The 15,772-nt window shown below is 40.4% G+C and overlaps 1 protein-coding gene and 1 long non-coding RNA gene across 2 annotated transcripts; one reads left to right on the forward strand and one right to left on the reverse strand.

Annotated features, from left to right (window-relative positions):
• Positions 1–638: 638 nt before the first annotated feature.
• LOC115951677 lies at positions 639–2,103 on the reverse strand. Its single transcript, XM_031068838.1, has 2 exons — positions 1,433–2,103; positions 639–1,302 (listed from the first exon to the last, which is right to left on the reverse strand). The coding sequence occupies exons 1-2, from the start codon at positions 2,101–2,103 to the stop codon at positions 639–641; spliced, it is 1,335 nt and encodes a 444-aa protein (XP_030924698.1).
• A 9,970-nt stretch (positions 2,104–12,073) lies between these two features.
• On the forward strand, positions 12,074–13,712 carry LOC115953500. The gene is made up of 2 exons (XR_004083741.1): positions 12,074–12,400; positions 12,509–13,712. It is a non-coding gene; the product is annotated as an uncharacterized LOC115953500 (long non-coding RNA).
• Positions 13,713–15,772: the final 2,060 nt, after the last annotated feature.

Consider the following 15,772-nt stretch of genomic DNA (forward strand, 5'->3'; position numbering starts at 1 on the left):
CACCTTCACTAGGTGTGCTTCTATCCCTCTTTGGGATACCATGAACCCTAAGAACTTCCCTGACGTTACCCCAAAGGCGCACTTACTAGGGTTTAACTTCATTTGATACTGCCTGAGTATGGTGAATGTCTCTTGGAGATCGTCTAGGTGAGCAGACTCTTCCTTACTCTTGACGAGCATGTCATTCACATATACTTCCATGTTCCTGTCGATTTTCTTGCTGAACATTTTGTTTACTAACCTTTGGTAGGTTGCTCCTGCGTTCTTTAGTCCGAAGGGCATTACCTTGGAGCAGTAGAGCCCTTGGCTCGTGATGAAGGCAGTTTTCTCCTAGTCCTCTTCTACCATTTTTATTTGATTGTATCCCGAGATGCATCTATAAACGTCAGTAGCTTATGTCCTGCTGTGGAATCCACCAATTGATCTATTCTTGGCAGAGGAAAACTGTCTTTCGGGCAGGCTTTGTTTAAGTCCATGAAGTCTACGCACATCCTCTATTTCCCATTTGCTTTCTTTACCAGGACGACATTGGCGAGCCAATCTGCGTAGTAGACCTCCTGAATAAAGTCAGTTGCTAACAGCTTGTTGACCTCATCTATGATAGCTTGGTTTCGTTTTGGAGCAAAGACTTGTCGTCTCTATTGGACGGGCATTTTCTCGAGGTCCACATTCAGCCTATGTTGGATGACCTTTGTGGATATGCCCGACATGTCCTCGTGGCTCCATGCGAAGACATCCAGGTTCTCTTTGAGGAATTGGACTAGTCTCGTCCTCATCTCAGAATTCAGGGTCATCCCTATCCTAGTCATCTTTGTTAGTTCTCCATCTACTAACTCCACAATCTCCAGGGCTTCCATCTTCTCTTCTTCTTTCTCCTCGATTATCCACATATGGTTTTCCTTTGCAACTAACACCTCTTGGTAGCATTCTCTGGCCAGCACTTGACCTCTTTTTACCTCGCCTACACCATTTTCTGTTGGGAATTTTACCTTCAGGCAATAGGTGGACATGGCTGCCTTCCAACGATTGAGCGTGGGCCTCCCAACGATCACATTGTAAGAGGAGGGACAATTTACCAACAGGAAGTCTAGTTGACGAGTCAATTGTTTCAAGTAAGCCCCTACTGTGACCGTTAGTGTCACTATGCTTTTGGGATACACTCTGTCTCCATTGAAGCTGACGAGTAGGGAGTCAAGGGACGCAGCCTTTCGGGGGCCACCTTCAACTGTTGAAAAGCGGAAAAGTAGATGATATCTGCGGAGATGCTTTTGTCTATAAGGATTCTCTTGGTATTGAACCCTTCTATCATAAACATGATAACTAGGGGATCGTCATGCAGCTACTTCACTCCTCTAGCATCTTCTTCTAAGAACAAGATATCCCTATTCGTCCTTTTTTGCTTCAGGGTTGGTATCTTATGGATGCTGTTCACCTGCCTCTAGTATGACTTCTCGAGGGATCTAAAAAATCCCCTGTGGATGGTCCTCCTGTGATCGTCTTTATTTCTCCTATTGCACTCTGCTGACAATGTGGCTTGTGGTCTTTGTCTCTTGGAGAGGCTTCGGGCTTGTCCCTGCTATTGTCCTTGGGCCTGTTGGAATCTCCATTCTTTACAAAATTTTGAAACTTTCCTCTTCGTATGAGTTCCTTTATTTGCTCCTTCAGGTCTCTGCAGTCTTCTGTGTAATGACTGTGATCTTTATGGAAAAAGTAGTATTTCCTCTTGTCACGAACATTGGGTGACGAGTGTAGTGGCCTTGGCCACTTGCGGTAGTGCTTATCTTTAATCTGTGCCAGAATTTTATCAACAGGCATAATTAAAGGAGTGAATCTTACCATTCGAAGAGTTTTATCATCTTTCCTTTTATTCCTGTCAACATTTTGACGATCTGTTCGCTCCCTTTTTTGTCCTCTCCGATTGTCTCCCTTTCTTTCCCTTTCATTAGGCTTTTCTATCTCTTCGATTTCTGCTAGGGCATCCTCAGCATTCATGTACTTCTGCACCTTCAGGAGCATTTCTGCCATTGTCCGTGGGGGATTCTTCACAAGTGAGACCATGAACTCCTTGAACTTCAACCCGGCTTTAAAGGCCGTTAGCTGCATTTTGTCATTTGCTTCGTCCACCTCTAAAGTTTCTCAGGTGAAACGCTTCATGTACAACCTTAGGGTCTCCTTTTCTCCTTGTTTAATTGTAAGCAGGTGGTCTACGGGCCTTTTTGGGTGTTGTCCTCAGATAAAGTGGCGTAAGAAGGAGCTGCTTAGTTGCTTGAAGTTATCGATGGATGAAGTTGGTAACTTCGTGAACCACTCCCTTGCAGCTCCTTTGAGGGTAGTTGGGAAGGAGCAGCATAATATCTTGTCAGGGGGCTACCGAAGACCAAGAGTTGTCTTGAAGGTGTTAAGGTGATGCAAAGGATCCTTCAACCCATCAAATGGTTCAAGCTGTAGTAGGCTAAACTTTAAGGGCACTGAGCACTCCAGGACTATCGTGGTGAAGGGTGAATCTGTCCTTCTAACCATACGGTTTGTTTTTTCCTTGATTGCACTCCTTAGCTTGTCCATCTCCTTTCTCATTTCCCTAAGAAGGTCCGAGCTCGGTTCTTGTGGAGTGGCAGGTCGTCAGTGTTCGTCCCTTCTTTGGCTATCCCCATTGTCATCCTGGTTGGTCCTGGATCGGTTCTCCTCTTACTGTAGCCTCAATCTCATTTCTTGGTTTTGTCGGGTAAGTTCTTCCACGCTGGCTGTGAGTGTCTGGATTTGCAGAGATAAAGCTGTAGAATCTTGGGGAGTGTTGGGCTCTATCTAGACTTGTGAGTTGAATGGAACTACATTCTTGAACACAAGTACGAAAATATCGTCCCTACAAATGGCGCTAAACTAATGATGCAAAAATCGTTAGTCAAGTAGACTTGTCCAGATGAGTCAGCAACCTCGTCAGCTGTGCTTGCAATCGTCGTTAAGGACCTTCCTTAGGTGGTCACCAGTGTGGTGCCTGCCATAGAGTCTCCGATGATAAAGTCAGCGTGTGAAGGTTTTTTCAGAAAATATTAGAGCAATAGCATATTGGAATATCAGAATGTGTACCTTTTTTGGTCTTGGGGGGTGCTTATATATGGCTTCATTGCTCTTAGCCGTTGTGGCCTTTATTGTGGCTTTAGTACCTCTTTTGTAACGCCTCCAGGCTCAATGATGTAGGTTTTGATGAGCTTCCAACAGTATGATAGCCTGTCTTGTAACTGCCTGGGGCATTAAATCCTTCATTGCATGGCTTGTCTTACTTCGTCCATGACGTGGCAGGACGGACGAATGCGACTTATATTATCATCTGGGCAAGAAGGTTCATTTTTCCCATTATGTACCATACTACCATTACTAATGATGATAAATAAGGCCATCAAATATAGGACTTGTTGTCTTAGAAGAACTCCCACATAGAAAGAAGAATTAATTTTTCTTTATTTCTTGCTTTCCAATTCTAAAACCATTTGTTTTAATTAAAGAGTATTTTAAAATTCAGTATGATTTTTTTTCCCTGTTTTCAATGGGTTGTGGAGAGATTTGTCATTGCAAGTCTTTTGGTGCTTTATAAACCTTGCATTGTTATTCTAAATTTATCACTTATGTAAGGGGGTTGTCACTTTTTTTTTTTCAAATCTCAAGGGAGGTAAGTATTTTTTTTTTTCCTTTAGGTTTATGGTGGAGAAGAAGTGACAATAAGAACTTGATTAAGAACTTCAGGCTAGAAAGAAATAGAGAAATGACCAAGTGAAATTTGCAATTTTTTGTGTTTCATATTTAATACTTTATATTTATATTTATATTTGGATATTTAATTAAAGAAATGCTAAGATGACAAAAAGCGTAAACCAAATTGTAAGACAATTTTGAAATGGGGATGAAAACAATATCAATTTTATGGTTAGATTGGTGGCACTAATATGGTGTTTTATATGCCAAATAGGGGAGTAGCTAGGATTTTTGTTTGGGGAGGGGGGGTGGGGTGTTCAAATTTTGATACAATTATATTAGTCTAGATAAATTATTACACACATGTAGGTTTGTCCATGGGACTGGAACACAACACCGATCCATGAAGGGATGTCGGTTCAAACTGCTCGTGTCTTGTTAGGTGGCAGTCGGATGTCAATTAGAGTTGGCTAAAAGGCAAAGAGAGTAAATTTCGTCGGATCTGTGAAGATCTTGTCCAACCTATTCGAGAAACCCTCAAATCTGATCAGAATGGTGGCAATGATGAAATTTGACTGGGATTTCGTGGAAGACTGCAAAGAAACCCTTATATTGGCGAAGAATGACGAAGTTTAATAGTAGAGATCAGTCAAATCGGTTTGAATCAATTTTGCTTGCAATGACTCGTCACTCGACCTAGAAGCTGTCTAGTTTTAAAGGATAGGACCACAATTGATTGCTGTATCGAGCAAATCAGTTGAGTTTTGGATTAGGCCCGGTCAATTCCATCAATTTGTTAGTTACCGATCAGTTCTGGACAACATTACACACATGTATGTGTTATATATATCAATGACTCGTCACTCGACCCAGGAGCTGTCTAGTTTCAAAGGATAGGACCACAATTGATTGCTGCATCGAGCGAATCAGTCGAGTTTTGGATCAAGCCTGGTTGATTCCATCAATTTGTCAATTGCCGATCAGTTTTGGACAGCGTTACACACATGTATGTGTTAAATATATCAATGACTCGTCACTTGACCCAGAATTTGTCTAGTTTCAAAGGATAGTACTATAATTGATCGCTGCATTGAGCGAATTAGTTGAGTTTTGGATTAGGCCCGATCGATTCCGTTAATTTGTCAATTGCCAATCAGTTCCAGACAGCGTTATACAAATGTTTGTATGTATTATAATATATATATATATATATAATCCTACAATTAGTGGGATACACAAAACTATGACAAGTGGCATAACCTATCTATTTTGAATGATGTAGACAAATAATGCCACATGACAAGTTGCAATTTTTCCATTACATAACACATTTGATATGTGCCAATACATTTAATTATAGAATAAATTAATGGTACATTACAAATGTGGGGCCCAAACGATTTACGGGCCGGGCCCATCTACCTGGGGAAAATCCGAAGGCCCAAGCCGAGGAGGGCTATGGCCCAAACTCGACCAAATAGCCTATGGACATCGCCGAGGACGGCTCAGTTCTCGGCAGACCCAAAGTTCCCCCCCTGAAAGGAGGGCAGAAACGGTATAGGACCGAAACCAGGACAAAAGATCTAAAATATCCAGGGAAAGCTGCTGTTATTGCCATTTAATGCTCTGAACCTGACAGAGCCGCATTCTTTGGCTTTTACAACCATCCCCAACGACTTTGGGGGATAGGCTGATGGGACAAGTATCAATTTTGGAAAGATTGACCCTATACGTGGACGAAGGACAATGAACGCAGGCGAATATAAAAGGAAAAAGAAGTAACCTAAAAGGGGGGTTGGGAAAAATGGCCAGAAACCAGAGCCTCCCAGCCCACCTCTAGGAAAAAGACTCCAGGGGTGTAGGAAAACTGAAACTGGTACGAACACCGTGAAAAACCCACCGCCTATCAACCAAGGCCTAGCCTTCCAAACCCACGCTCTACAAATGATATTGTTAGGGGCCTTTTCACGTGCGAACCCGACACTGTTACGGTCCGCCACGAATCGCGTCCTTACAATTGGCGCCGTCTGTGGGAAAGGCTTGTGTGTTGGTATGGGAAGTGGGTCGATAGAGTTTCTTCGTTATATCTAACCGTCGGTTATAGAGTTCTAGCATAAAGTTCTGTTAGGAACTATGTTTCTTGATTAGGGGCTTGGTTGGGGAGCCAACTCCCTTAAAGCCAAGGTCCCCTGTAAAGAGTAAACTAGGTACCTTGTAACGTTAACCGTATGGATAAACTCTAGGGGCTTGGCCGAGGAGCTAACTCCCCTAAAGCCAAGATCCCACACAATGAGAAAACTAGGTTTTGGACAGAACCAAGGCATTGCATGGTCCACCGGACCCAAGCCTCAGGGGAAACCAACTACCTGGATGTGGAAAACTAGGTTTTGGACAGAACCAAGGCATTGCATGGTCTGACCCAAGCCTCAGGGAAACCAACTACCTGGATGTGGAAACTAGGTTTTGGACAGAACCAGGCATTGCATGGTCCTCGGACCCAAGCCTCAGGGGAAACCAACTACCTGGATGTGGAAAACTAGTTTTTTGGACAGAACCAAGGCATGGTCCTGGACCCAAAACCAACTACCTGGATGTGGAAAACTAGGTTTTGGACAGAACCAAGGCATTGCATGGTCCTCGGACCCAAGCCTCAGGGGAAACCAACTACCTGGATGTGGAAAACTAGGTTTTGGACAGAACCAAGGCATTGCAAAGTCCTCGGACTCAAGCCTGTGGGGAAACCAACTACTTGGATGAGGAACCAACTATTTAAAGAAAAAACTATGGCCCGTAAACCTCGAAATCCCTCCGAAGAGAACTCCGCGTTAGCAGACGGGTTAATACCTTGATGGCGCGGATTCCTCGGTCTACCCTCGGATCCCCAGTATCAAAAGGGTTGATGCGATACGGCGCAACATATTACCCCAAAAGCACAACCAAAGTCCCTCGCTACTTAGCTACCCTTTCAGACGAATTATTTAGAGATTATCGTTCTCGGACATTGGTCTAGCATGCATCGCGTAGTACTCAGCGCTTATCCCGGTTAGTTCCAAGAATTTAACTTATTGAAAGTTACCATTGTTGTACTTGATAATATTTGTGAGTTTAAATTAGTAGGAACCTGTGTAAAAGCATTTTTTCTGCCTGGAATATCCTTAAGGGCAAGCTTGCATTTAATATTCATGCATAAAGTAGTTGTTACGGAGAAGGAAGATATGTATGGAGAAATAGACACATATTTTATTAAGACAAAGGAACAGTACAGTGTACAATGAAAAGCTGAAACAAGCTTACACTAAAGCTGATTACATAAGTAAAGGAAAATACAAGCGAGTAGAGATAAGGCCGTGGGGACAGCTCAGAGGAGAGGTTGGCTACTGCGCCAAGTTATTGTCTAAGGAAACTATTCCTCGACACTTCTGCATGCCCATAACTCAGGCAGCAAAAGAACCTGACCTCAGGCTAACACCGTCTACAGAAAAGGCGCAGGGAGCCGGAAGTTGGGAAGCCCCCGCAAGAATTTGCCGGTTACAAGGTAGACAGTGCTGATGGTGGAAATTCCTTCCTCGGACATACCAAAAATCTGGCATGACCAGAACCTGTTTCGGATTTTGACTGAAAGGAGGGGAGACACCCTCCCCCCTCCGTAGAAGTGTAAATTTCTCTTTAAATTTATGCTTTCTTGGCCCGTGCATCACTCCTTCGAGTCTCAGGAGGACACGGCGCCTCCGCGGTGGAAAAAATTCTTTTTCCCTAACCCTCGCCTCAAACATGATTTCCTAAAGGAGGAAGCTGAAGGATTTGTGCGTAGGAAAAGTAACTTTCTCTCCTATTTATATCAAAAGATAAGATAGTGGCATTTAATTCACGCAGTGTCCCAAGGAACGCTACAGACAAAATGTCTCTGGCTCGATTTCCAACGTCATCTGCAACCCTGAAGTTAGAGGAGTCTCGAGAAGGCGCACCTCGAATACTGGGACGCCCAGAAAATATCGCGTGGCCTGAGAATACGGAAATACCCCCTAATTTTGGGCCCAGTCAACTCACGGCCCAGGCCCGATTTAGCACAAGGGCCCGGGGACAGAACCTAGGTCTTGAATGGTCCTCGGACTCAAGCCTATGGGAAACCAAGTACGAAAGATGAAAATTACAAGTGTTGGACAGAACCTATGTCTTGCATGGTCCTCGGACTCAAGCCTATGGGGAAACCAAATACTTGGGTAAGTAAAGGTTTGAATTTCGTAAGATGGGCTACTTGATAAAAACGTCAAGTCACTTCGTCTACGGCTTAAACACCATAGAAGGTTAAGGCCAATAAGGGGGTAAGGAAGGTGGTGGAACGCCCCAGCATTTAGTCGTATAAGAGGGCTGTTCATTTGGCAGGGGATATGTCCTCGGACGGTTATTTCTCACACGGCGTCAAGCCTTCGGTTCTCTCCTCGGCTAGTTCCGGGTAAGTACTATTTTTTACGGGTCGGCCTTATTGTGCCAAGCACTTCTGTCAAAGCTATGACGACATCATTTTATTATCAAATATTTTGGTCTTAGTCGTCATTGAGTTAGATGCTATATTATTGTGCCGAGCAGTGCTTGCAAGTTTATGAAAACATAAAGACATAATATGCGAAACAAGGTAGACAACAATCTTTATTGATATGAAAAATTGCTACAACATACAAAAAGGGGCTCAAACGAGCCTATACAAAATGTAAACTGCCTAAGCAACCATTACATCTGTAGTACAGAAAGGTAAACTGTCAAGCGTCTTTTAAACTCGTCTTCAAAGTTCCTCCAATCTCTGCCTCATTGCTGCTCATACTAAGAGAGGGACTCACTTTAAAAAAGAAAATGAATGAAGAAGAAGGAAATAGTAAGGAAGAAATCAATGACGAAGACGAAGGGGATGAATAAAGAAAATGGAGGACATGAGTAAAAAAGGAGGAGAAGAAGAGAGAGGGATGAAGAGACAAAGAGAGGAGCAAAAGATAGAAAAGAAACAGCATCAGGGCGGAACTGGTGCTGGGAAGACAATAAGAAGAGGGAGGGGGAGGGCACCAAGGAGCAAAAGAGGGAGAAGCAGAAGCACTTAGCCCCTGCCTCCGCCCTGACTCCTAACACGCCGGTGCCATATTAGGTACGCTCGTGAGGAGCCGGATGGTAACGATCTTGGGTGTTCTCGACTCAGTCACGTCGAAAGTTTGACGTGACGAGTCCCTGCTTCGGATTTTGACTGAAAGAAGGATGAGGTTGATTTTGAGTCTTCGCCATCCTTGTCCCGATCGAGCCATGATAAGCTTTATCGGAACGTGGCGTTTTTGGGAGGGGTGGGGCTTTTGCATCCCTTGTTGTTATGGTAAAGTATTTTACGATTAAGTGTATAAACCAGCGAGTAAACCGAATCTTAAGGGAGGCTAAGTATTCCAGAGTCGCAGGAGGATGAAAAGGGATTTTTGGTAAAAACAATCACCTCCTCCTGTCCTACTTATACAGAGGGCGGAGCGGGGGGCATTTAATAGGTTCAGATCTCCAAAGGAATCAGCAAACCCAAACACGCCGGTTCCGCTTCTCCATCCCATCAAAATAAACCGTCGAATTAAAGTAGTCTCGTAAATAGTGATTATTCAAAGCGCGTTTTGGATACCCCAAGCGATAAGAACGCCTCAAGCGCGAAATTAAAAACTATCTCGTAGACCGGTGAATCTCTTGGGCATATGAGGAACCGCCAGCATGTTTAATAGGCCGAATAGATTGGGCCACAGGAGAGGTTTGGCATCACCAAAACCCCCCTTTCCAACCAAGAGGTTGGACAGCCGGGTTTTGAGGGGCTATTGTGGGGCCCAAACGATTTACGGGCCGGGCCCATTTACCTGGGGAAAATCCAAAGGCCCAAGCCGAGGAGGGCTATGGCCCAAACTCGACCAAATAGCCTATGGACATCGCCGAGGACGGCTCAGTCCTCGGCAGACCCAAAGTTCCCCCCTGAAAGGAGGGCAGAAACGGTATAGGACCGAAACCAGGACAAAAGATCTAAAATATCCAGGGAAAGCTGCTGTTATTGCCATTTAATGCTCTGAACCTGACAGAGCCGCATTCTTTGGCTTTTACAACCATCCCCAACGACTTTGGGGGATAGGCTGATGGGACAAGTATCAATTTTGGAAAGATTGACCCTATACGTGGACGAAGGACAATGAACGCAGGCGAATATAAAAGGAAAAAGAAGTAACCTAAAAGGGGGGTTGGGAAAAATGGCCAGAAACCAGAGCCTCCCAGCCCACCTCTAGGAAAAAGACTCCAGGGGTGTAGGAAAACTGAAACTGGTACGAACACCGTGAAAAACCCACCGCCTATCAACCAAGGCCTAGCCTTCCAAACCCACGCTCTACAAATGATATTGTTAGGGGCCTTTTCACGTGCGAACCCGACACTGTTACGGTCCATCACGAATCGCGTCCTTACAACAAATATTTTGTATTTAGGTTTTTTTTTTTTTTAGGAAGAAAAGGTGAAGATGAATGTATATTTTATTTACATTTTTTGTGTGCTAACTATTCACATTTGACGATTTGATAATTATTATTAAAAAAAAAAAAAACCACTTATGTTTAAACCCCCCATAAAAAATACCTTTTAAATTTTATTTTGTGGGCATCTAATTATATATATTATAAAAGTTGGATCATTGCAACTAGTAGATGTTTACAGTGATGACATATGTCCTTTTGTAAAAAAATAAAAATAAAACAATGACACATGTTAAAACTTTTCTATTCATTCTCATTGTTATTTGCATTCTTACTTATTATGATTACCACCAATTAGATGAGATCGAATATCCCATTATGAAAAGTATTTATTAGCATCTAATAGTATATTATAATTTTTCAATTACACAATAATGTAATTACTCATGCACTTGAGAGTAGACCTTTGGATTGTAACCCATTAGTTACCGGATGACTATACAATGTTGCCTATTATTAAGTGCAATAACTATAAAAATAAGTGGCATGTCTTTGGCCTACATTTTTTTTTTTTTTTTTTTTGAGAAAAAGATTAGCATAGATTTTATTTAACTAGTTGGTAAATCAGCCTAGTGGCTGCTTTAGGATATATTTTTAGGGGGTCAGTAAGAAAATGTATTTTGGGTATTAAAAAAAAAAAAAGTGAATCTTGCGGTCTATATGATTTCTTTATTTCAAAATTTTTCATAATGCATATTAGCAAGAGAATCAAAGATAAGAAGTGCTACATCTAAAACATTTTCACAGGACTTTTCTAACAAATTTTAGGTTATAAGTTGGTATTAGTTTTAATTTAAACTCACTAATGAAATTACTTTTTTTTTTTTTCTTTTTCTCATTGGTAACAACTAGTAATAATTTGCCAATTAGGCTTTATTATGAGTGTATTATGAACACAACGTTCCTCATATAAGATAAACTATAAGTTCATTGCATATTGTTTATTAATATAATGAAGATAATAATTATTCTTGCTAAGATTAAATCTTAGAAATCACCTGTTGTTTTTAAATACAATCAACATATGAATTATTGTTATTAAGTGAGCTCCAAGTGAGCTTTAAATACAATAAACTTTTATGTATTGGTTTATTTCAAATTTGTTAAGATGTAAATGATTCTTTTTTTAGATTTAAGATGAAAAAATTTATACTTTTGTTGTTAGGCTTACTATTTTTTCCCCCATATTTTAAATCATATTGGTTTGCTATTGGTTTTTTTTTTTTTTTTTTTTAAGTGTTTAAAAAGACCAAGATATTGTCAAGATGACCATATTCAAATTCATTTAAGTTAGGCTTAAAAAAAATTTAGGTCTAGGGGGGTTCAAAATTTATTTTTGGAGGCTCAAATTAAAAAAAATTATATACAATTTTTTTTTTTGGGCCGGGGTTTATTTGAACCCCTTGGGCTGTATCTAGAGCCGCCCATGAATCAGCCATAATAAGTGGAAACAAGTTGGATGGAAATAACCTCCATCCAAACTAATAAAGGTAAAGAAAATTTTACTCTCCTAACTAAAGACATGTATTACTGCATTACCTACCTAAGAAAAAATATCTTTGATCAAATAATCATAAGCAGATTGCAAGTTATCACCATGCTTGAGGAAGTTTACAGCTATTTCAGAGTCGCCTTCAAAGATAAATTGGTTCCTGAACAAACTGTGTAGCACGTCTAGCTGCTAAAAGTTCCAGAATAACGAGAAATTATTAGCCACAACGGAGGACTAGGTGGATGTACTGATGTGGTCCTCCCAGCCAATGGTGGTCTGCCATTTGGACAACTAGTTGATGTCAGTTTTAACCACGCAAAATACAAACTTAACTCTAGTTTGGATTAAACTAACTAATAAATTTCAAAACTATAATTTGGCTCAATTCAAAATTGACTTTCTCTCTCCCTCTCTGTTTCCTCTGTTCATCTCCCAAAACACAAATTTACATCCTCTCTCTCTCTCTCTCATAGATTGAAACCCAAGAAGTATGGCTGTGGAACATTGGAGCGAAGAAAGCCGCAACCTTCACTGCCTGTGAGGTATCATTCGGTGAAACCGATCTGTCGATTGGTTTTGGTAGTGAGGATTTTAGAGGAGAGATGGGCTTCCGGTTCTTTGCCGAACTTCTGAGAGAGTCTGAGACAGCACCCATGCCCACTTTTATCTTAACAATGATTGCCACAATGAGACGAAGGTAAAATGCGAAAATTTTCTTTTTTATTGTCAAGATTATTTTTTTCCTTACCTTTTTTTTAAGGATTATTTTAATGTTGGCTTTGATTGGATTTTTTTTTTTCTTTAGATTTCTAGAAGCTGAAAAATGTGAAGTATGAAATTGGACTTATTGGTACAATTGCTGTTCAAATAGCTTTCTTTGAAGATTGAAAACATGAGTTCAATCTGAAATAGGTTGATGGGTATCATTGAAATAGAACCCATATGTTGTGAATTTTTAACACTGAAATGGAATCCGCATGTTGTGAATTTGCTCAAAATGTGTGTTGCTATTCTTAGCCTCAATTATGGAAATGGTGGTGCTGGTGTACCAAGTTCAAGAGAGTAGGAGAGGTGTTTGCTGCTTTGTCTGAGAGAGTGGGCCAATGTGCCACTGAAGAAATTCAGGATTTGTAGTGACAGTGGCTGCACCATTTGAAGATTGACTAGTGATAGATTGTGGGGGTGCAGGTTTAGTTCCATCAAGAAAGCCAAAGAGATGAAGACCTTTAATGTAAAGAACAATCTGAGCTTTCCAAAGAAGATAGTTGTCCCGGGTTAATTTGATTGTAGTATTGTGGTGAAGGTTGATGAGGTTGTGAGAGGATAGATTGGTTGTGGCAATGGTGTTGGCAGAGGCAGAGGAAGAAGAGCTGGCCATAGGGATTGACATTAGTCACAAAAAGCTCTGATACCATGTGAAGTCAAATAGCAAATTGATATTGTGCTGCCTTACCAAATACGATGAAGGCTCTTTGTATATATAAACTAATCATTTACAGAGTTTGTGTTTTGACATATGTACATGAAGAGTTTGAATTCAAATATACAAAAACTAAAATGTTATCTATGAGCTGAGTTGTTGTAATATTGGCTGTTATCCTCTAACTGTGTAATCTTACTATTTGAACTTTGAATGGCGAGGTAATCTTGTCCTTAACAGGCTAGAACAAAGTCTACAGGTTTTTGGGCTGCTCTGCATTGTTTGATGGAGTAGAAATGTTGGTTTCAGACATTTAGATGTGGAATATGAAGATGCTGGATTAGTGAATGCTTCGCAGATGGGGAAAATTACTCCGCTGAGGCAGGATTAGTTTAGGATGATATTTCCTTTCATGTATTGTGAAAAACTTGTAACTATGTAACTCATGCGCTTATAAAATTTTCTTATCCAAAGGAGGAGCTTGAGTAGGGAATTAGAGGAATGATCTTTCTTTTAATTACCCATTGTACAAATTGTATTTCTCAATAAAACAAATCTACTGTTTGCAATAGAAAACAAAAATTTATATCTCAAATCATTCTTGAAGTCTACAATTAGTGTCAACTTGTATATGTGATAAATTAACAAGAGAAAGACCAGATTTCATAAATAATCTAAATCTGAAAATGTTCAGCACAATATAGGGAAGGGCATGAACAAAAACAGCAAGTTACTATAGGAGAGTGAAAACCACCATGAATACATAAAGCTATAGAGATTATAACATAAAAAGATTTTCAAATAGATTGAGACAAGTTAGCAAGGGCTAAAAATTCGTAGTTTGTCAGATTTATGGAAATAGAATTTCTAAGATCCTCCTTGTTACAACTTGCCGAGGCAATGCAATATTAGGAGGACAGTGGCAATACCAGTAGCAGCTTTCTAATTGGTAGCTAGAAGAAATTGATGGTGTGTAATAGATCTAGCAAATTCTATAGTATCTCAAACACTCTAAGACCATATAATCTAATACATCTATCTAGTAACCTAATAATCTAGCATGAATAACCACTAAATCATTACTCTTTCATAGTTTGAGCATTGGTACATCAAGGTTAATAATCCAATTGTCCACAACACAAGTTTAGGGGAAAAAAAACTTATAAACAACATTTGAAGTAAAAATAATATTTATTAGTATTGGTTATATACAATCGAATAACAACTCAACAATGTTGAAGTATTCAATTTCTCAATTACAAAAGAAAATGTAGAAAAAGGAATGTAAGTTTTTTTTTTTTTTTTTTTTTGATACCAGAATTGAAGGAAAACAACTATACAAGTGCTGGATGCACCCAGCAACAAGGACCAGGGACCTTAAGAGCAAACTTGGCTGTGTTATAAACTGAACCTAAGATGACCCGGGGAACAAAAAGGGTCTTATAGCACAAGCCTTGTTGCTGCAAATATACTAAGTCAGAGAGCAACGTTTTTTGCTGCCAGTTAGGACTACATTGCAAATTACATACACTAACTAAACTTTTACTTCAACACATCATCAAAATTTTGCAAAAACCCAAACTTTTTGCTTTAACAGCAGACACTACTAAAGCTTCTTGAGTTGCTGCAGTAATTGTAGAAGCTCCACTGCTGGCACATCCTGAGAACATGGTTCTTCCTTGCAGATTTGAAGCTTCATAAGCAAAAGAAGTCCTCTTTGGTCTAGCTTTCCTGGCTCCTGCAATTTTGATAATAAGATCCCAGCATCCTCCAATATTCTGGTGATTAGGCTGAATTCCTTTGTTGGGTCTGTCATGGTTTATCTTTGTTTCAAAAGCTTCCTTGAACCTGCAAATCAAAGATTGAGCAGTTAGAATAACTTCAGTGGGATTAGGGGTTTTGCCATCATGAGTCACCATATTCCTATGTTTCCAAATTGTCCAAAGGAAGGTGAAAATGGAGCTAAGATACTCCATCCTCTCTTGGTCTAGCTGTCTGAGTCTTAGGATAATATTTTTCAACCAAGCTTGAACACTAATATTATTAATGTCTGAAGTGTGAATGGCAAGAGTAGAACCATGCCAGCAAGCTCTAGTGAAAGTACAATGAAGAAACAGATGGGAAGTAGACTCTTCCTCTTCATTGCAGAAAGGGCATGTGCTGTGATGACAAATGCCTCTGTTCTTAAGAGCAAGGAAGGTCAGAAGGCAGTCTTGCATGAGTTTCCACACAAAGAGATTCACTTTGTGGGGAGTTCTCACCTTCCAAATTATCTGCCATACCTCTGTTTGAATATGATAAGGGTTATCTTGAAAAGGAAATTTTGAGACCTCATCCTTATGAAGAATCTTGTAGGCTGTCCTAACATCATACTGACCTGTAGCTGAGTGTTTCCAAAGAATCTTATCAAAATTGTGATTAATGAGGTCAGCCACTTTGCCAGTGATCAAATTGGGATTTTGCAGATTATGGCTAGGACAATTAAACCAATCTGAGTGTTTTAAAGGTATGTCTCTACCATTCCCTATCCACCATCTACCTTCCCTCAATTTTGGGTTATCATGCTTGATTAAGTTCCTCCAAAACCAAGAGTGGTGAGGTTTAGGCACACATTCATGAATAGAACAATGTGGAAAATACTTGGCTTTG

This window comes from Quercus lobata, chromosome 7, assembly GCF_001633185.2.
Source record: "Quercus lobata isolate SW786 chromosome 7, ValleyOak3.0 Primary Assembly, whole genome shotgun sequence".
Lineage (NCBI taxonomy): Eukaryota > Viridiplantae > Streptophyta > Magnoliopsida > Fagales > Fagaceae > Quercus > Quercus lobata.

Coding starts and splice junctions, on each gene's coding strand:
- LOC115951677 (XM_031068838.1), bottom strand. CDS start 2,103: ATGCAGCTAACGGCCTTTAAAGCCGGGTTGAAGTTCAAGGAGTTCATG. Junction 1,303..1,432: donor AGAAGTCATACTAGAGGCAG/GTGAACAGCATC, acceptor TGTTTATGATAG/AAGGGTTCAATACCAAGAGA.